At 32.0% G+C, this 22,900-nt stretch overlaps 3 protein-coding genes and 1 non-coding gene across 4 annotated transcripts; 2 read left to right on the forward strand and 2 right to left on the reverse strand.

Moving 5' to 3' along the window:
* Positions 1-4,280: 4,280 nt before the first annotated feature.
* Positions 4,281-7,068, forward strand: LOC111889234 (uncharacterized). The gene is made up of 5 exons (XM_023885369.3): positions 4,281-4,512; positions 5,001-5,208; positions 5,302-5,638; positions 5,850-6,632; positions 6,710-7,068. Exons 1-5 carry the CDS (start codon positions 4,409-4,411, stop codon positions 6,799-6,801), a joined length of 1,524 nt encoding a protein of 507 aa, XP_023741137.1. The 5' UTR covers positions 4,281-4,408; the 3' UTR covers positions 6,802-7,068.
* A 771-nt stretch (positions 7,069-7,839) lies between these two features.
* LOC122194427 (dolichyl-diphosphooligosaccharide--protein glycosyltransferase subunit 4A) lies at positions 7,840-8,114 on the reverse strand. The gene has a single exon (XM_042896911.1). It carries the CDS (start codon positions 8,112-8,114, stop codon positions 8,001-8,003), a length of 114 nt encoding a protein of 37 aa, XP_042752845.1. The 3' UTR covers positions 7,840-8,000.
* A 238-nt stretch (positions 8,115-8,352) lies between these two features.
* On the reverse strand, positions 8,353-8,731 carry LOC111889235 (uncharacterized). The gene is made up of 2 exons (XR_002849460.2): positions 8,576-8,731; positions 8,353-8,471 (listed from the first exon to the last, which is right to left on the reverse strand). It is a non-coding gene; the product is annotated as an uncharacterized LOC111889235 (transcript).
* A 4,213-nt stretch (positions 8,732-12,944) lies between these two features.
* On the forward strand, positions 12,945-14,642 carry LOC111889250 (beta-glucuronosyltransferase GlcAT14C). The gene is made up of 4 exons (XM_023885384.3): positions 12,945-13,612; positions 13,705-13,780; positions 13,872-13,987; positions 14,059-14,642. Exons 1-4 carry the CDS (start codon positions 13,075-13,077, stop codon positions 14,529-14,531), a joined length of 1,203 nt encoding a protein of 400 aa, XP_023741152.1. The 5' UTR covers positions 12,945-13,074; the 3' UTR covers positions 14,532-14,642.
* Positions 14,643-22,900: the final 8,258 nt, after the last annotated feature.

Consider the following 22,900-nt stretch of genomic DNA (forward strand, 5'->3'; position numbering starts at 1 on the left):
CCCAACAAGACCAGTTGGAGAAGTTATCGACCCAATAGAGCCCAATAAAGAACTCTTGGTCCAATAATGGATTTGGGCCGAGAATTCATGGGCTTAGGACCAAAATTAAGCGGACTTGGCTTATTGGATCGAGTTTTGGACTTGCATGAGGTTGTTTCGGCTTGAATCATAATGTGTGAACGTAGGAACTTAAATAGCATTGTAGTTTGAATTTCACTAAATATAATGTTGAAAGGTTACATAGAGGAAATTGTCTTGTCCAATGATCAACATCTTAACCCTAATTTGCTAGTTGTGACATATTGTGTAGTTCTTTTCTCATTCTTTGTGCGTCTAAAGGGGATCCTAAAACCATTTTTTTGTTTGTTTGTTGTAGAATCATACACGAAGCACAACAAAATTTTGTTTTCTTCATTGTTACTTTTAGTCATGACGGTAGTAGTATCAGGTAAGTTTTTTCCTAATTGTTCTTTTTACTGGAATTGTGTTTTTTTATCCTTTTCCCATGATTTCATGAATCTTTCTCTTGCTTTTGGTGCAATTTCTGGTGTTGTGAAGGTGTCTGGTGTTTAATACAGCTTGTTGAAGGTGTTTGACATTGTATTTAAAGATAAAGTTAGGACAATTGGATTATGTACAGAAGGTGTTCGATAAAATACATAAGAGATGTTTCAAGCCAAATTCTCGGTAATTGACTAATTCCATATTTAAAACATAGTTTCCAGTAATTTTAAAATAGCATGCTTGTGAATGATTTGACCAGTTGTGTATGCGGTAATTGACTAATTCCATATTTAAAAAACATAGTTTCTAAGTATTCTGTCATATTCTATGTATTCTACCAGAATATATATCAAAATTTTGAAGAATATAAGCATTATTAAACTTGTAAGTCTTAGCAGGACACCATTAGTGTTTGTTTTTCACTTTTCCTCTCTTGCAATGTATTAAAAAACCCAACCGATGTTGTTTTTTAGAAGAAATTAGTGTATTATGATGTGAAAGTTGAGTATGAGGTGTGAATGGATTTATGTGTAATCTATCAAAATTTATTTATATAAATCCATTATGTCAGAATGTCTTTAAGAGTGTTTGTTAACAACAAATATATTTCTTTATCTGGTAATAATAACGAGTAACGCATTTTATTCTTTCAAAATACCTTCAAGAAGGAATCAAATATTGATCATACAAGAGAAATACTTGGAATGAAGTTCAAAAACAAGTATATTTACGAAGAATTACGTTCTTACGATAATACATCACATTTTTGTAAGAATAGTTGGAATCAAGTCGATTATTCGAACCAATGAAGAAGATCAAGTGCGTCTATTCGATAATTATATAGTTAAGAATGCAGTTTTTAAAGAGTTTTATTCATTTTTTTTATTACATTCTGTTAAAATATGTGTGACTAAATTAAAATGTATAAGACTCTTAGTTTGTAAGAATATGTATTAATTTGTATTTAAGTTCGGATGTCTATGAATAGATATAAGAATATTATTATTATTCAAGTGGGGGTTCAAAAAAATGATTCTTTAATAATATTCTAATAGAATACTATTCTGATAGAATCACGGAACATCATTATAACAAAATAATATTCCGATAAAATAAAATCGGTTTATGCTTACAAATTACGTTTGAAATTGAATTAATTAGAAAAAAATCAGATTTTTTAAATCAAGAGCATTAATTATCCCCTAAATCTTGAATTTTCATTTTTTAAAATTGTCTTAATTGACTAAAATACACTTATAATGAATTTAGATGGTATTTTTGTATTATCTATAATTTAATAATATTTATTAATCACTTACTTAAAATAATTAAAATGAGTGGTCCACAATCAACTATACATGCACACAATACTTATAAAAAACACAATAACCTAACTATATATATATATATATATATATATATATATATATATATATATATATATATATATATATATATATATATATATATATATATATATAGGGTCCGGTTCCGGTGAGGACTCGTAAGGACACCTTAAAAACTTGAAAAAAATAAAAATAATAAAATCGAGCATAATATTATATCGGAGAGAAAAAAAATGGAATTTTTTGGATCATTAAAATTGAATCATGAATCATAAAAATGACATTCAATTTTAATGATCATTTTTTTCAGTTTTTTTTTTCTCTAATATAATATTATGCTCAATTTTATGATTTGTATATTTTATTTATTTATTTTTTCAATTTTTTACGGTGTACTTACGAGTTCTCACCGAAAAAAAAAATCATCGCATACTATCATAGGTGGGTCCTTTGACCCACCTAATTTTTTAAGATTTATTATATATTATATACAAAAAAATATTAGAACTACCTAAAATAATTAAAGGGCATACCTTATGTTGGAAAAAAGATGTCTTAGTTAAAGCAAAATAGATATCTTTGAAACAAATATAATTTTTTTCAAAACGCATATATTTACAACCTATAGTTACTCAAATATCGACCAATTATATGAAATATGTGAGAGACAATCCCTTATATATAACAAGATGAGAAAAAACTTTGAAACACCTTTGCGTTTGGCAGCTATAACTTAGCTAATAATTTCAAATTTCGTTAGTCGGAGCGTCATTTATTATAAATTGGTGTATGCAGTTGTTTTTAATATATATATATATATATATATATATATATATATATATATATATATATATATATATATATATATATATATATATATATCAAAACCAATTTTTTTGAAAGGGGCAGTTAATTCGGTTTAACCGGTGTTTTTGCAAATCGGGCGGTTCCCCTTGTTTGCTAACAAGTAGTTTTTTAATATTAAACAATGGTAACCTAAACGTTTCTCGGTTCAACTAGGTGAACTGCCGGTGCAGTTTAGTTTTAAGTTTCATACTAGTATTGGTCCGTTTAAACTGGCTTAGTGAACCAGGTGATTTTATATTCTAGACTCGCCACTGCCTCATATGATTATGTTTCTTTCTCTTTGTGTGTGTATGTGTGTGTGTGTATATATATATATATATATATATATATATATATATATATATATATATATATATATAAAGTTAAAGTGAGACGATCTAATTTTGTAAGACTATAATACCATTTTTTTCTAGTGAAATATTCGAATATTCTGGTGTTCATAAAATTTAAATATGTGTAATATTCTAACATTTTAAAACAATAATTTTAACATGTTTTAAAGTGAAATATTCTAAAACATATAATATTAAAATATATTGCATATTTTATTTTACTTTTACTAACAATAGAATATTAGAATATTTCACTAAAAAAATTTGGTCTCACGGTTTCACAAAATTATGTTCGTCTTAAATGAACACTTACCTATATTTATTTATTTTTGTGATGTTATGTTTTAGTTAAACAAAGAATATGATATTTGAAGTAAGATTATTTCAACTATATACATATAGATATATAGATGCCACAGTTGAAGACTAGGAGATAGATCAAAAAAGTAAGCAAGAGCATTTTTTCTGTCCCAAATTTTTTTTTTTAAAATCTTTTGAATACCTGTAGTATGTCTTTTCTAACTTAAAATAAGACATTAAAATCTAAATAATTTTCCTTCAAAACTCAAAAGTAATGTAGTTTGCTTTGTGTAACGAATAAATCTTAGGATATCTACATTAGTGACCCCATTAAAAAAAAACTTTTCAACTATGGTGGAGCTCGCTTGTTCAGAAAAAAACCGAAGACATCCTTTCACTCGATATGTCTATCTTCTCATTTTAATAGTATATTAGAAGAATAGATAGAAGTGTAAACTGTAAAGTAGAATGGTTGAGAAAGAATTCTATAATCCAAAAAACTTATATTAAAAAAGTTATTTTAACTTCAAAATCTTTCTTATTCAACCCTTTATTCGACAAATACAATAATACATATATCTCCCCTATTATTAGTGAACACCATTTGATATTCATTATTCAGGCACTTGGGAACCAAAAAGTGAGATGGAGGAATCTGTTAAAACTAACACAGTTAACTGTTCAACCATAAATCCATTAAATGATAAATCAGCTGCCATATGATGTTTGACCAGTCAACCAAAAATTTACGTTTTAACCAGAACATTTTTTTTTTTTTTTGTCTATTTTGGTTAATTGCTATATCCATAAAAGATAAAAATATGTCACAAGGTGAATATGTTATTACTTTTTACATTTTTGTCAAATATGGCACAAACCCCAAAGTCCTTAGGAATATTGTACACAAATACAATGATACAAGATGGAAATTAAGCATGTGGGTATGTACCTAAAAAAAGAGTTTGTGTCTGAATTATTCATCAAACCATTGCAGCACTACCCCAAAAACCCCCACTCAAGCTGCTGCTTCCACTATTCTATGATAAATTCATTTCATTAATGGCATCCAATACCGATGATATCGCCGCCGGTGCCGTCAACCTGGAACTCGAAGCCATGAGAACAGATGATTGCTCTTGGCAACCTTGCGAAATCTACTTCAGGTCTGAAATCAATGTCTTTGATCTGTTTATTTTCATTTTTCGTCATCAATTCCAGTGATTCACTTACTTATTATGGAACGCGATGATCTTTTCAGCTGGAAATAGTTCACGATAACGATCCTAGTAGCTTTTACTTCTTAATGATCGATTTATATCACTTCTGTTTGATGTTTACTTGATGTTTCTAGCTCGAGTTTGATTTTGACATGGATAATCCAAATCTACTCGAGTTTGGAATCAAACAAACTAAATCCGAGTTTCGCTGCCTAAATCGGGAAAGTTCCCTAGAGATATTATTACTTTCCAATTCCAGATGACACCTTATTTGGAACGAAAAGGGGGGTTTCCACATTGAGTGTAATCTTACGAAATCAGAAGAATTAACAAACATTAATAGAATTTAGTTGTTGAATTTTGATCTTTCATCTCAGCATTTGTTTATATTGTCGGATTATGATAAGTTCAGCTACTTCTGTTATCATCTGCAGCCCAAATGGCGGTGGTCTTGTTGTAAAATATGAGGATAACGATTCCCAAGATACATTAACGAGTGAAAAAGAAGCTCTGATGCGAATTCGAGCCCGTTCTCTTCCTCTCCAAGACGATGACTGTGCTCACATCAAACCAGGTGAGACTGTTCTTGTCAATCGAGACTCAGAATCTGAAGGAGCGTTCTTTGATGCAGAGGTAGAAAAGGTATATTTTCTTGCACTTGAGAATTCAATTTCTAGAGTATTTGATTGTTTGTTTTTCATCCATCCATGATCTAATCATCTGCACCATTAACAGGTGATACGGGTGAGACATTCAAAGAGGACGAAATGTAGATGTAGTTTCATGATTAGATGGCTGAAAAAAGATGTCAATGGTGGAAGTTTAACAGTTCCTTCTTCTTCAGTAATGAGATTGGCTAACAAAAACATCAATAATCATCCAACAATTTCAGCATTCATAGATGCAGTGCAGCTGAGTAACTCAAGTGACTCAGATATGTCTCCACAGATGGACATTGTCGGTGACTTTGATCTGGATCTACATGACTTGTTAGAAAAACAAATTGAAGGAATCAGAAACTCAGTTCATGGTTCCAAAAAGAGAATTAGAGATGAGATTTCTATGTTTGAAGGTAAACTCCATAACCAACATACATACACACATACATACATGAACTAAAGAATCGAGCATGATGCATTTCAAACACATATTAAACTTTAGAATATTAGATTATACACATAACAAGCATTCCTGTTGTGGTTACTTATTTCCAATAAGAACATACATATCTGGTGATTATTATTAGTTATTACTATTTACTAACAAACAAGTAAATAAAACAGATGTTTCAAAGCCAAATGGAAGAACACTGCAAGTCGAAATTTCAACTGAAAAAAATCATTCAAGAAGGTCAACCCGGAGTCAAAAGCAAAAGGGTGGACCAAAAAAACAGGAATCACCTGTAATCCCACCTCCAACAACTGAAGGAGAGCTTTCAGACAAAAAATCCCCTCTCAATCCTCTAGCTGCTCGTGCAGCTCTTGCTTCTTTAATGTCACATAAAAGCCTTGAAATTTCTGTTGATGTCAAGGAAACAAAAACCTTCAACTCCTCAGAAACAGAATATGCTCCAAAACCAGAAAAATTTGTCAAGAAACTTTTTTTGCCAACTAGTTCATCTGAATTGTTGGAAGAAGAAGAAGAAGATGAAGATGATGATGATGATGACAAGATGAATAATACTGAAACATCAACCAGGTCAACCCGTGCAAAAGTTCAGAAGGTCAAAGTCAATGTTACTGTTTCTGGTAACAAAGTGAGTGATTGCAAGAAGCGTACGCGTTCAGCGGTTGGGAAAAAGGAAGAAACAGAGACTATTGAGACTACAACAGAAAAGGATACTACTACTTTTCATGTGCAAAAAGACAAGAATACCCTTTTTGCCACATCATCACCTTATAACGAGGTTAAGAATTCGATTGATGGGAGAAGGAGTAAGCGTTCAGTGCTTAACAATGAGGTATCAGAGCCAACAACCAAAGAAATTGAGACCAAATCCACTCCGGGTCCCACTGCAGTAAAGAACAAGAAGACCAAGACAACTGGTAAAACTCAAGATTCAGGAGGTATGTGGATAGTTTTGTCATTTCATTTCATTTCATTTGTTAATTAATTTTAATTATCGAAATTGAATATTTGATAGGGAATGTGATGAGCAATGGTGGTAAGAAGGGTTTGGTTGAGTTGAAGGCACAAAGGGTGCGGTGTTCACCAAGGTTGAACCCTAAGACATGATATGATGCTCAAAACAAGGCGTACTCTTTTGTTGTATGTTTGATTAATGATTAATTATTTGCCACTTTGGTATGTATGGCATTTTCCTCCAAGTTGCCATGAAAAAGGGGCAAACCTAGGAGTGGTAATATAATATAATGCGATAAAAGACTATGGCTTCATGGTGATCATCATTATCTCTCTAGCGTCTTATGTTGTTGTATTGTTATCATGTAAAAGGGGCTAAACTTGGGAGTGGTGATATAATATCATGAATTTTGATAATCATTTATATTGGTTTCTCCTTTTGTTCAACATTGTGATTAGATAGATATAGAAAGATTTATAGTTTGACTAGTAAAGATTAAAATAAATATTGATTCAATAATGAAGAAAAAAGAAGGAAAGATAGGAAGGATTATCACAAATTTGTTTGAATTTATCTAATGTTTACTCATACCTATTCCTAGTGAAATTGTAACTGACAGGATTTTTGAAGGAAAAAAAATTGTTTTGGAGATATTTTTAAGACACCAGACAAAATTACATAAATGGTACATGTGCTCGTGCTTGGTCAAACGTACTAGGTGTGTATAAGTTTGAAAATTTATCTATTTTTAATGACTGCTGCCCACTGTAGCACCTCATTTTGCGAGATTTGGGGAAGAAAATTGAAAATTCCATTGTCCCGACCATTCCTTGAATCTGAGACTTCACTTATGGGGTGCCCATAGCCCAATCTTTACTCGGTGAGCCACAATCTTGCCTGTGTTTAAATTTTAATGCAGTAGGTATTTTGAGACATACAAACTCAAATTTCCCGTTCCCAAGTCCACAATTTTCTGTTAATTTAATTCGTAAAGTCCGTAATTATCCATCTTCAGTTTTACTTTTCACTTCTGAAAACAAGATAAACGACTTACATTACTAGATCCATGATTGATTTTCCTTATTTCTTAGACGACACAATATCTTACACTTAAAAAAAAAAAAAAAGAATATATAAGTGATCTAAACACATACAAATCATTTCCAACATATATTCGCTCAACACAGACAGAGATAATGGTGTATTTTGAACAAAGAAATTGAGTTTAAGGTGCACAAAGAAAGAAAATTGACCAAACTAGTTCATATATTGTCTCACATCATGCATTTTCTCAAGGTCTACCACTACATCATATCAAAACATAATCCAGTTACATTTCTGGTCCTATCATCTAGTTTCCTGCATACTTTGGATCTGCCATCACAAAATGATAAGCGATAACCAAAAAGAATATGAAGATGCCCAGAGAATTGGCAAAGAATCCCAGGTCCTGATCGTTAAACATCTGTGTATAAGATACAACAAGAACATATATCAATTGTCATCACAAACATGACTTGCAACAACAACACACATCATTTAGGGTTTGTAAATGTAAATCCATTCTAAAATCACTTTCGTTTCATCATTTCCCAGGCAGTTTGGAGAAATCACATCGATAATTCAGTCGCTCTACTCGCAAAACCCTAAATCCATCCACAATTTCTACTAATCCAAATCCAACATCATATGCATCCGTAATACTTACCTAACTTATATCTAAATGCAAAACTTGAAATACAAACATATTTAGATTAACGAAAGGTAGAAACCGATGATAATCATATAGATATCATCATATCAACCCCGATGATGCGATTACCTAAAAATAGAAGAAGCTGTAACGTAAACCTAATCGGAAATTATAGTGATAATTGTAATAAGGAATCATGGATCACTCGACATCGTGATAGGAAAAAACCTGACATTGGCAATCTTCGAGAGCGAACTTCTACTTCTTCGCGAGAGCAGGTGCTATAGCCTGGTAGATGGAATGCGGAATCAGAGTGTTTACAAACCCGATCAAAATGTTAAAAATCCTCCTCATACAAGTCCAACCTTCGGATTCGGAGCCATTGAAGTGGTTATTTGGATAATTGGATTACCTGTATTTGGGTCATTCGAATAGTTTACTAGTTTAGTGGCCCAACTTTTGTTTCAACCCATTTAAACTTTGGACTATTTAATAATTTAATTTGAATTTAGTTAATAAATTAAAAACATATAAATATAACCATTTATCTAAACTATTATATAATAATACATAAAAAAATTAATGGCATCCCACAAATAAATGAATAACCACTATCGTTAGATGTTAGCAGGTACCACAACAACATGGATTTTACCCATAAACGATATTATTTTCACATTTGTATTTACATCTTGCATCAAACCATTTGTAAAATGGGTTCTACAATAAGCCATTTCACAATGCCATCTCGTAGTCATGTTTCTCTTAGTGCCCTTTCCACAATACTAATACTTCTGCGGTGTGGAACCAATTTTACCATAATGTTTCTGATTCAACGGTATCAAGAGTTGTCATTCATTCTTGAGATCGAGAGTTCAAGTTCCAGAGACATGTTTATTTGTGAGTAGTTTATGAATAGAATATATTTTCCGTTCAAAAAAAAGTTTACAGTGTGGAACCTATTTCATAAGGTCTGTTGTAAAATTTAAAAATGTTGAAATGACATCGTTTGTGGATAAATCCCTCATTTGCAGTAATTTAACTAAAAATAAAACGAAATCGAATAACTCAAATTAAAAAATGGTATAGATAGTTCGGTTGACCAAATATATAAACATTATGGATATTTATGGATGGTTAATCGAGTTAACTCATGTTTTGGTATGTCATCTGATTATCCTTGTTTAATGATGAGTTGTTGGTCGTAAATTTAAATACAAAATTTGTCTTCTTCGTAACTAAAAGGGCCAAGTGTTTTTTTTTTTTTTTTAAATAAACGTATGTATTGTAAGAACATTAAAATTCACAAAATAGAAAAGTAGGAAAAAAATAACATACTCATTATTCTACTTGAATGCTTTTTAGCATTATAATATAAAAAACAATGTGGAATGATCATTAATATACTACTAACAATATTGGTAATAGTTATAATTAATAAAAGTAATATGATAAATTTTTGAGTTTTTGATTATTTGAGTTTGAAATCAGGTTAAGCTCTTTTGAAATAGATTTTATTGAATTCAAATTAAAACATATAAGGAAGGAGCTAGAGCATATAAAGATTGAATTCAAATTCATCTTGAGCTTTTTATACTTCATGTTGTATATAATGCCTGTATATGTATAAGTTTTCAGGACTTGATCTTTGTCAGGATCATAGTTGAGCTTGAGTTCGTGTTGCTTGATCAAACATAATTTTAATAAAAGTTTTATTGCATATGGTTTAGCAAATCAAGCTTGATTAGTGGAATATATATATATATATATATATATATATATATATATATATATATATATATATATATATATATATATATATATATATTGGTTCTTTTAAGAACGACTAGTATAAACACCATGTGATCCTATCTATAACTTCATATATTTGTCCACTATATGATTTGAATTTTCATTCTTGTGGCCGGTAGACACCTTTCCAGTAGTACACCTGATCTGATATCACCAGGCCAAAGACCATGAATTTAAATTTATAAGTAATTTTGGTTGAATGAAATTAAATAAAGAGGGAATATAATATATGAGATAATTAAATAAATAGAACAATTAAAAGTGTTATTACACCTAGGGTCTATTTGATTATGTGCTGATTATCCGGTCAAAGGTTTTTCTCTGACTCGGTCGGTCAGCTTGTTTGATGAGAGTAAAAGAAACTATAAACTCACTCAATTATGCCTGAATCGGTCATGAGGTAAAAAGATGCTGACCGGGTCTATTTCCACAATTAGGCCACCTTTTACATCATATACTACGCTTCACTCTTTGACGACTCCTATTCCAGGTGTCGACTTCTCCCACCTCTGCCCAACACCGATTCCACTCCTTATTGTCTCTACATCACCTTCCTCTGCCACTCCTTTGCCAATGCCTTTTTTCCTTCATCACCATGGATTCATTCCCAACTAAATTTTAGAAAAGCATGTGGTATGTAATTTGCTCCATATTTTGTTATTTGTAATTGTTATATATTTGCAATATTCATTCATGTGGATTCTTTTACGTGAGATCATAACTTCATGTGTATCACACAAATATTTCTACTGTCGTTGTTGTTTATAGGCTTTTAATTATTTATGTTTAAATTGGATTTTACATGATATTTTGTACAACTACTTATCAATTTTATCAAACAAATACATTTTTTCGGTACAAAAGAGAATACAAGGGTAAAATGATCCTTTTTAGCAGTCAACGCAACTAGTTAGATACGTAATCAAACAACATAGTTTCAATTACAGAGAGACAGATACAATCAGAATTTCAGAGTCAGTCAAACTCTGACTTAGTCAACAACTATAAAAAACTCATTATGTATAATGTTTAGTTTGTTTCACGAATAAAATATTCTTTTTTAATATATATATATATATATATAGATATATATATAATGTTCTATTTTAACTATAACTATATATTATTCATATTATTGATCTTATCTATCAACGTCTTGCATATAACCATTTTCTCCCAAGAATATCATATTATAACAAAGATCTATGAAAATTGCAAATTTCAATTATTTTCAAAACTACCTTTTATAAATAAATAAAAATCAAATAAAATTATTATAGAATATGTCCGAAACAGTTTTTGTCTGAAAAAACATTTACGAAAATTTTAAATTTTGAAAATTTCAAAAATATTGGTTATAATTTGATGTATTTGGAAAAAGATATTATGTGAGCGACATTTTTTTTTGTGCGCCTAACAGGTCAAATACCTACTATTATTTAATCATGATTAATAAGATAGAGTTTTGACTAAAATGGTGTTATTAAAAAAAATATTTACCAATTTAGTATAGTTTTAAAAGTATTTACCAAACTAGTGTTTTTTTTCTTATATTTTTTTTAGTTTTTCTTATTGTTTTTATTTTATTTAAATATTAGGTTTTTTTAATTTCAGTTTTTTACATTTTTTTAAATATCAAAATTTTATTTTCTTTATTTCAGTGTTTTTCTTTTTTTAACATATGTTTAACATAATATAAAAACACACACAATCCCATGCACTATTCGTCAATTAAAAATAAAACCTTTTAAGACAATTACGGACTTCCGTAATAAAAAAGGCACCTTATTACTTTTTCTTTTGTAAATAGTGATCAAAATAATAAATAGAATAAATAATCTTCGTGTTCATGAAACCCATCCTCATTACTCAAATTACCTACTAGGTACAGTGAAGAAAAGGGAAAAACATTCTAACTAGATATATTGTGCCTTTCTTTTTAATACTTTTATAAATATTATGTCTAATATGGCTATATAGGTTTGTTTGTTTTTATATGTTTCAAAAGATATTGGAAGGGATAGTTTTGCTTTCGATAAGTTTTTTAATATTAAACTGATTTAGTCTTAACCAAAATATAAATTTTGATATATATGTAAATTTTATAATTTCGGACGGATATATATAATTTGCAATTTATAAGGATATTAAAGTATTATTGAAAGTTGGCAATGACTAACATAATTTATTAAAAGATCATATCATTTTTAATATACGTTTAACATAGATGTTTTGACGCCATTTAAAAATTAAACATTGTATTAATGTTAGAAAGATTTCTAGCGGAACGAAATTTTTTTGTGTTTAATGCTATTATTTGTGACAGATGACAATAAGTATCTTATTTTTAAGTGATGATAATGCATGAAATTATGTGTTTTCTTATTGTTTTTATACTTTGTTAAACATATTAAAAAAAAAAAAACAAAAAACAAAAAAAGTAAAAACTGATATTAAAAAAACAGTAAAAAGCTGAAATAAAAAAAACCCCAACATTTAAATAAAATTAAATCAGTAAGAAAAAACACAAAATAGAAGAAAAATGAAAAAAAACACTAATTTGGTAAATATTTTTGAAACTATACTAAGATTGATAAATATTTTTTTTCAAATAAAATTATGATAGATTATGTTTTTAGTTTTTATATAAAAAATATTGGATTTAATTAAAATCCCTGACGGTATTTGCATTATCGGAAATAAAGTATATTGATAGATAGGTAGTATTATAAATTATCATTCAATATCTTCAAAATAAAAATAAAAAGTAAACAAATAAAAAACATATCAGATAGTTCCATTATAGTTTCCCCATTTTATCGTACAAAAGAGGAACTACTCGTTTGGGGTAAGGAAAGGAAATAATGAGTCAAAGTGTTTGTCTGATCGTCTTCCCCACTCGATTCTGTTGATTCCAAATATGACTACCAAACGATCACACGTTCGATTTCGATTCACTTCCCATCAAAGATTCAACAACTATCTCGCCCCTTTCTTCCTCTTTTTAACCGCACTCTCTCTCATCCTTTTTCTCGCTCTAAGATCATCCCCACATTCAATTTCCAAAACCCTTTCAAACTCCGACGCCATTTCCAATTCAATCTCCGACACAGCCAATAACTTGCCTGAGGTTCCTCGGTTTGCTTACTTCATCACCGGTACAAGAGGCGATGGTGTTCGTCTGCACCGGTTGCTCCGGGCGGTGTATCATCCGCGAAATTATTACTTGTTGCATCTGGATCTGGAAGCTTCTGATGCAGAGAGAGTTGATCTCGCGAAGAATTTCAAGGAGGTAAACAATGTGATGGTGGTTGGAAAAGCTAATTTGGTGACTTCTAAGGGACCTACCATGATTGCTTGTATGTTGCACGCTATTGCTCTTTTGCTGAAGCAAGGAAAGGACTGGAACTGGTTTATCAATCTCAGTGCTTCAGATTATCCTCTTATGCCTCAGGATGGTTAGTTTTCCCAATTTCAGTGATCTAATCTCAGCTTCAATATGATGTTTTGATTTTCGACCTCGTTCTCTTTTTGTTGTTCTAATTTTCAGACATTCTCCACATTTTCTCCTATTTGCCAAGGGATTTGAACTTTCTCGAGCACACAACCAACATCGGCTGGAAAGAGTGAGTTTGCAGCTCATAGTTAGATCTCCTTCATCGTTTCTCAGATAAGATGTTCATCGATACCTCAATTTCTTACCTTATATCTTTGCAGGTTTCAAAGGGCAAGGCCAATCATAATTGATCCCGGCTTATATCATTCAAAGAAATCTGGTGTTTTCTGGGCCAAAGAGAAACGATCCATGCCTTCTTCATTCAAGTTGTTCATGGGTGTGTACTTCTCTTACCTTTTGTATGATTTTATAAAACAAGATTTTACCTTTTTTTTTTTGATGCAACAGGCTCTTCTTGGGTTGTTCTTACTAGACCCTTCCTTGAGTTTTGCGTTTGGGGATGGGATAATCTCCCTCGTACTCTTCTTATGTATTACACAAACTTCTTATCATCTCCTGAAGGATACTTTCACACAGTCATCTGTAACCATAAAGACTATCAGAACACGACTGTGAACCATGACATGCACTACATCAAATGGGATAATCCCCCAAAACAGTACCCTGTAAATCTCACAATCCAACACTTTTCTGACATGGTTGAAAGTGGAGCTCCCTTTGGGCATTCTTTTGCCCAAAATGACCCGGTTCTTGACAAAATTGACCATGAGCTTCTGGGAAGATCTGTTGACCAGTTGGGAAGATCGGTCATTTATTTAAAGGCAGATGCTATTAAACCATCTATGAGTTCAAAGAGACTTGAGAAACTTGTATCTCATCTTTTAAGTACTGAAAATTTCAGGCCTAAACAGTGTAAGTAATGTAGTTGTGAGTGTCCTGATTCTTTGATTTCTTTCTGTTGTAGTTGTGTTCTATTATTTGTGAATATGGTTGATCAAGTTTGAGATTTGATTTTGTTAGGGGTAACTTCAGCCGAGTGTCAATATTTCATTTTTGTCCTCCATTTTCGTTCCAACCATATTGCGAAGTTCAAGTATTTTATAGAACTAAATTTTGTGTTATACTATTTTGAGTAAATTATAGTATTTTATATAACTGATTTTTTATAAATTTAGAAGCAATTATTTATTTATGTTATTTATGTATTACAAATTTGGTCTTTATTTTTCAGTTTCTTAACAAACAAACTTAAATTTAATATTGAAAGACCAGATTGTAGCACTATGACCATAAAAATATTGCAATACATGAAAATAGAAACTTGGACCAGATTGTATGGAAAATATAGTTGACACACAAAATATGGTGAAAATTAATAGTTGATGTTTTCCTGGGATTTTCTAACATGGACCTTAAAGGCATATATAAAAAGGATTAATAGCTGGTGTTTTACTAATGTTCAGACTTTTTTTTACTTCTTTTCAAAAAACCTCTTTCTATTTATATCTGAAATATCTATTTTAAAATGTTTAACTTCACCGTTTTTCAATAAAATGTTTGATTTTATGTATTAATATCATATACACTTCACATATACTATTTTGTTTAACTTTTTGTTAAATTTTATGCATTAATATTACGAAACTTTCAATAATTTCCTCACCATTTTTTTTTCATTTTTGAACCATATACCTTCAAATAAATTTCTATGTAATGTTGCTGCCACTGTTGTACTCTTGTGTTTGATGCTTGGTTGCTTGATGCCCTCTTCAAGGATTATGCCTAGGTAAAATTACCAAGTCTTGTTGGTGCAAATCATTCACTTCTTTTTCTGTCCACCAAGTGTTTGATAAAATGTTTAAATGAAGTTTTCAAGTGTTGCAATCAATTTTGGGCCCAACAAGATGTAGAGTTCATACTTTCGTGTTTGTGTCAAATCTCATGACTTGTAACTCCGATTAAGGCGATTCAAAATGATTTGAAAACTAGACAAAATTTCGGACGACTTTTGTGTTTGTGCCAAAATGTGAAATCCAACTCTCATGACGTGGTGATCATCATTCATCTACCGGGACGTGGTAAATGGAAACTTCATGAGCATTGACTCGGCTTGGAGAATAAGGGATATCTATGAAGACCATGACGTGGTGTCTATCTACCATGACGCGGTGACCAAATTTTAGGTAAGTGTATGTATTTCGGACATTAAGCCGTTTCCAGAAGTGAGATGCCAGAGAGCTGCGACAGTTGACGAAGAAAAACCCATCTAAGAACCCTTGGAAGGCAGAATTCAACTGGAGATCAAACGATAAAGAGATTAAAGCAAGGATTCGCATCTACACATTCAGTTTGGTTAGTTTAATGATTTTAGCCTAGTTTTCATTTTGTTTATGTGTTTTCCAGCTGTGAATATGGATTAATAACCCTTCCTTTCATTTAGATTAGATGAATTCCTGAATACTATGTGTTGAATTCTTGTTTGATGGATTGATGAAGTTAGTTATAGCTTTAAATATTGTTTGATAAATCTAAACCCAACCTGTGAAAGTTTCTATCTTTATTGCACCGTCTCAAAATTGTACGGTTAAACTACATTTTATTGCTTGAAATTGATTTACCTAGCTATTATGATCATTAAATTGTTAGAGTTAGTGATTAGTCATATCATAGTATAGGTGATAAGTTAGTTGCTTAACTGTGTTAGAGGGCAATATTTTATCATAATGTTTGCTTGATTACTAGACTTGACCAAAGAATAATAATCAGAGTCCAGATTACCTTTAAAATCAATTTAGTGTCCTTAACTTGCATTATTATTGGGGTTAAAGTTATTGAATTGACTTATGCTAGTTAGTTTAATCATGACGACTAGTAATTTTTATTTGGTAACTAACAAAATTAATCTATTATCTTGAAATCAACCATAGGAAATAGGAGGGATTCAAAGCTAAAAGAAAGTATTTTTTATTATTGGTTTTAAATATCGTCTTTCTAGTCATTAATTAGGTATTTTAATTTAAATTTTTATGAACTTGTAAAATCAGATAAAACCCCATATTTAGTTGTTTTTCTTAGTTTAACTTTTTATAACACCACTTCCAGACGTGTGTATATATATATATATATATATATATATATATATATATATATATATATATATATATATATTTGTATTCTTAGCAATCAAGACCTCAATATGGGATTTTGGGTGTCGACGACATGGTGGTGAAGACACCACGACGTGGACTCACCCAATGAGAATGGACATCATTTTAAACACCATGACGTGGCACAGTCTAGGCCATGGCGTGGTGGTGGCCAACATGCAAGCCACAACTTTTCCATCTTTTAAGCCTATTTAAGGGATGTTATGGCTAAAGTTTTCTCATCCTCATACTCCATCACATCCTTTCGACCTAGAGCAAATCCTAGGCTCTATTGTTGACATTTTGAGTTTTTGTAGTGTTTTGTGGTGCCTTGAAGAAAAAGAAGGTGCTCTTGGTGCATAGATCCAACAATCAAACCTCCTTATCACATTCTTACATGCATTCTAGACTCTTTTAAGTCCACAAGTCTTTATCTTTTGTGTGCAATCCTCCTAGATTTAGGTCTAGAAGCTTGTTCTTCATGTTCTTGATGTTCTGGATGAATGAATTCCATAAAGTTGGCAAATTTATGGATCCTTGAGGTCCCTTTGTGGTTATATGTTCCAGATCTAGTGTTTTATGGAGTTCTTGATCTTATCCACAAGTTTTGAGTTCATTTCTTTCATTTTTTACCTAACTTGGAAATGACATGTATTGGACATGCATGTCCATAAAGCAAAGATTTTTATGATGCATTTGGATGTAAGAAAGCCTCCTGGAAAGTATGGACGATTGGCGTAAGGGATTAAGAGCTTAATCCATTTAGCTGGCTATAGCAGGTGCCACGACGTGGTGGTTTAACCTCCACGACGTGGTGATAGGTGGTCTTACAACTATTTTGTAATGAAACTACCACGACGTGACCTATGCTTGGTCACGATGTGGTGGTTATCTTAGGTTGACTTTGACCGTTTATTTTAACCATTGACTTTTGAATGGGAAGGGTTTTTAGGATATACATTCAGAATGTTCCCTTGATTGTTGTATAAGTGGCTCATAACATTAATCTTTATTTCGTGTGAGCTTTGTTGATTGTCTTCTAGCTTGTATGGTGAGTTTTCTCATCATACTTTGTACTACGGTAGGTATCTTTTGTGTGTAGGATGTTGATATGTTGTAGTGTTCTATTAGATTGGTAGATCTGTTATGATTACTTGTGTTTGTTGGTTATTGTTTGTTGTTTGTTTGCATATGTCAACATTTTGTGTGGTTGGGTTGTGGCGGTCTTGCTCTGTGTTGTAGGCCAATATACCCGAGCGGTCCAGTTGATATTATAGGCTTAAGGAGAACGGTCCAGTCATGTGCTATAGGCTCTGGAGAGCAGTCCAACTATATATTGTAGGCTCAGGAGAGCGGTCCGGGTGTATTGTAGGCCTTGCGAGGCGGTCCAGTCAGACCGAAGGCTCATTTGTGCATGTACTGTATGTGTAATTTTTATGTGGGGTGTTTTGAGGAATTCATTAAGTTTTGGCTTATAGTTGTGGATTTAAATATTTTAGGTACTTTTGTGGATCAGGGGAAGGCGAATGCTTGACTATACACCTCATCTAGTGGTTGATATGTTTTTGAGAGATACTATGTTTTGATATTATGATTTTATAATATGGTTGTGAAAAAAATATTTTGATGACTTATGTTTTTATGGAAAAATGGTTTATTCCTTTTTAAAAAATGAAAATTTTGTACTATGATTTTTGGGATGTTACACTTTTTCTTGCTTTCTAGTTAAAGATGAATCTTCATAAAAACAAGGTTTGCGGTGTGTGTGTGTGTATGTATGTATGTGTGTGTGCGTGTGGAAGATTTGGAAGTTGTGCATCTCACAAGCATTTAAAAATGTGAGCCCCCCTCTTGCTCTTTTGTGTATGATTGGTGAAAATATGAAGCTTGTAAGGAATTAGAATGTTTTTGTTGAGAAATTTAGTGCTAAGTTGAGAAAATGTAAAGTGAAGAATCTCCCATTCGGTGGAATTCATACTCTTATGAATTTGGTTTTAATAACATTCCTTTATATTGCTTTTTGTTATTTCGAGGACATAAAAAGATTATTATGTTACTTGATAGTATTAGAGAGTGATTTCTTTGGGTGACGATAATGACAAGAAGAAGATACCTTGGGTTTCTTGGAAGTTGGTTATGCGGCCTACAAAGAACGGGGGTCTTGGTGTGGGATGTTTGAACTCTTTAAATTTGTCTCTCATCGCAACATGGTGGTGGGGGTTAAATATTACTTGTAATGACCTTTGGTGTATGTGTAATAAAACATTTCAAAACCTTTTTACGAATGGAAACTTATTGTTGTAAAGAGTATTCCATGAGTATGGTTGTGTATCTCAAATATAAAAGAGATCTTTGAAGGTCTTGGCATCTCTCTTCACTGCCGTTTCAAGATGTTTATGGGTGTTGATAATATTATACTTTTTGGAAAGGTTATTGGTATAATGATATGCCTTGTAAGGATAGAGATGCAAAAAAACTAGGAAACTTGAAGTTTTAATCGATTCTATTTCTCAGATTCATTTTACCACTGATGTAGATGGGTGGAGGTAGCTTAGAGATACTAATGAAACCTTCTCGGTCAAATCTTTGAGAGTTTTGATGGCTGATTTGGATCTTTCGGGTGTTGATTCTTAATTTATTTGGGTCAGTTGGATCCCTCTTAAAGTAAATTGCTTCGTGTAACAAATGCTCAAAAATAGGATCCTCCTTTCTTTGAATCTTATTAAACTGGGTGTTTTTTGTGCCCTCGAACATGTGTTGCTTTTGTGACATCGAGGCTGATACAATAGATCATGTCTTCCTTGGATATGAGTATGCTACAATTTTTTGGAAGTGGTTGGTTTCTTGGTCTTCACTCTTTCACTCCAGTCCGGCTATTGCTTAAGATCTCCTCTTGATGCTTGATTCTGCTCAACATAGCAAAAAGTAACATGATTTTAAGGTGTTCTTTAATATGCACTCCTCTGTGGTAATCGTGGAAGGCGAGAATTTGACTTACTTTCAAGAAAGTTAGAATTCTTCTTTCAAGACGTCGGATGAAATTCAAAGTATGTCATTGAGTAAATTACACGATACGTCCCTCGTCCAAGTGTCAAATTGCGCATATAGTCCCTATTTTTAAATATTAACTCGGACCGTCATTCGTATCATTAAAAGTTGAACGTTACATCCCTCTCAGACATAAAATGACTATCTTTCCCTTTTCTTTTTCTTTTTCATTTATTTTTAATTGTTTGAATTTATATAATATTTTTTTTATTAATTATCATTCTTAGAAAATAAACTTCTTCTTAAACTAGTTCCAAGTTCCAACCCCCCATCCATCGACCACCTCCGACCAGTGGTCATCTCCGACAACCAACCACCTTCGTCCATCAGCTATCTCTGGCCTCTAGTCACCTCCGACGAACACCACATCCTACAGAAAGTGGAAATTAAACCCGAAGGTCAAACCTGAATCTAATCCTACATCTGAAAGTGATTTGAAAATAAGCCTTCTCCCCTAAAACCCAGCTAACAAATCCCATAAATCTTTCCAGGGAGGAGAGTTGATGGTCCTAGCCGGTATCTGGAAGACAAATTCTTCTCCGACGTCACCTCCCCCCCTCGGTCTCTTCCTCCTCCTCCTCCTCTTTCTTCTTCTTCTTCTTCGTTTTCTTTAAACCCTAGGCGACCTTAGATCTAAGGGTGTGATTTATTTAAGGAAAGAGGGAAGGCAGCAGTTGGTGTGATTTAATTCTCCAGCACCACCACCCAGAAGCGTTCGAAGAGACGAAGTGTGATTCAATCCACAATGTGCAAATCCGTGATGTGTAGAACTACGAACGGAGAAGCGAGATGAGTTGTTTCACAAATGTAGATCTACAAACCCTAAATTGTGCGAGTTGGCAACACATAGTGGTGATAATCGAATGTAGAAGATAATAGTGATGTTGGAGATGGTGGTAAGCGAACCTGCAAATCAAAGACGATCCAATAATTGCATTGATGGTGTTGTGCAAGTGGAGTAGTATCTCCGACGACGATGGTGGTGGCGACGACAACCCCCCTCTTTCTCTCTCTCTCTCTCTCTCTCTCTCTATATATATATATATATATATATATATATATATATATATATATATATATATATCCCCATAGCTTTGGTAATAGAAGAATGAAGATGAACTAGAAGAATATGAAGGTTGTGGGTGGAGGTAACAAGTTAAGGATTTTATGGTGGTGGGCCCTATTTTTGTCTTTTGTCTTTTTGTTTTTTAATTGTCAATAATAACAAACTGAAAAAATAAATCAAAAAAGAAATGAAAAGGGTAACATAGTGATTTTATGTCCATCAGGGACGGTCTGAGTGAGAAAAAAACATTGCAGAGATGTTCCGAGTTAATTTTTGAAAATAGGAGTTGAACGTGCACTTTGACACGTTTATATGGGACGTGTAGGGTTTCAAAGTACTCCATGGATGATGACAATGGTCCCCCTTGATGAAGTGTAGGTTAAAAACCCAGGACTTGTCATTTCCCTATAAATAGTCATGTATTATTCATAATTAGAGTTAAGAGTGAGGCAAAATGTAGCCGCCACATTGTGAGGTTTCTTGTAAAGTTAAATTCTTATTTCTTAAAGTGTAATCTGTTCCTCATAATTGAATAGATCGAGTGATCATTCGACATATCTTCATATTTGTGTTTGTTCTTATTTTCCGCATCTTGTTCATCAAATCACAATTAGGGTTTTAATTCTAATAAGACGGTTCGTGTAATTTACTCTATTTCATTTAATTGGGTTAGACATACATTGAATCTGGATAGTTGTTTGGCAACAATGGTGTTTTTCTCATTTGTTAAAATACTTCTTGTAATCTCGTTTTCTACCTTCTTGTTAGCCTTTTGTTTGTTTTAATGATATTTTCCTCGTTTTAAATAAAATGTAATGTTTGTTTTAGAGTTTTTAATGTCTCGTTGTAGGTTGTGTTTCGCGCGTTACAACTAGCTAATAAATTAGCTTAGTCTATCCAAAGTGGGTGTGAACCCACGTGTGAGTTTCTTATGTGGCATACATGTAGCACACTAACCCGCCGGTGAACATCGCCCTATGGACCGTTGGTTTGGCTGTGGAGTGACTTCAAGTGGTTGTGAAGACTTGACGAGCATTTTGATTGGTTCTTTCTTTTTCTCTCATATTTTCACTCCTTCTCTCTCTCCTCTTTTTTCGCCCTTCACTACCAACCCACCAGTAAACACCATTTCCACAACCTAGTGGGTTGGTTGTGGAATGGTAAAATACCTACGTGGTGCTGAGTTGGCCGATGGTTTAGCTGTGACCACTCCCCACAACCTTATTTTTTGAGTTTTTTTAAGTTATCATGTTTGACAAACAAAAACGTAGCTTGTAAACTAGCTTTTTAAAAAGCTAATTAGACTAGTTTTTATGAGTTTTTAAAAAAAATTTCAAATATACTCCTTAATTAATTATAAAAACACATTTTTTTAAATGTCATTCTACTTCATTTTATATCTTTTAGTTTTTCAGTTAGTTTTATCAAACATCATTTTTTATCAGTTAGTTTTTCAACTATCAACTAGATTTTTATTTAACAAGTAGCTTTTCAACTCTCAACTATCTTTTTAACTAGTACGTCAAACATAGTCTTAGAGTGTATTTGACAAAGCTTTAAAAATAAAATTTTGATTTATTACCGCTTCCATACCTGTATAAGTCAAAAAGAGTGTTTGATTAAAATCTTTTTAAAAAACAACTTATAGCTATTTGGAACCTTCAATAAGTTATTTTTTTTATTTGGAACTTTCAATAAGTTATTTTTTTATTTCTATCGTTCATAGATTTGACAAATATACCTTATAACCTAAAGCTACATCCACACAAAAACATATACTACGCTATAAAGTTAAATCATTTTTCTAGATCGTGACGATTAGCTATAAATAACAAAAGCCATAAGCCATTAGATATAACAATTAAGCAATTGTATCTGCGTGAATAAGAAAAGTTATACATAAATAATTAGCTATTAGAATGATACTTGACTTTAATTAAAAAAGAAAGTATGACAAGGTTGCTTGAATGTGTTCTCCGGAACCACTTTCTTAAACAAAGGGTCCTCCTATTCGCACGAAAAGAGTCGT

Source organism: Lactuca sativa, chromosome 8 (genome assembly GCF_002870075.4).
Source record: "Lactuca sativa cultivar Salinas chromosome 8, Lsat_Salinas_v11, whole genome shotgun sequence".
NCBI classification, from domain to species: Eukaryota; Viridiplantae; Streptophyta; class Magnoliopsida; order Asterales; family Asteraceae; genus Lactuca; species Lactuca sativa.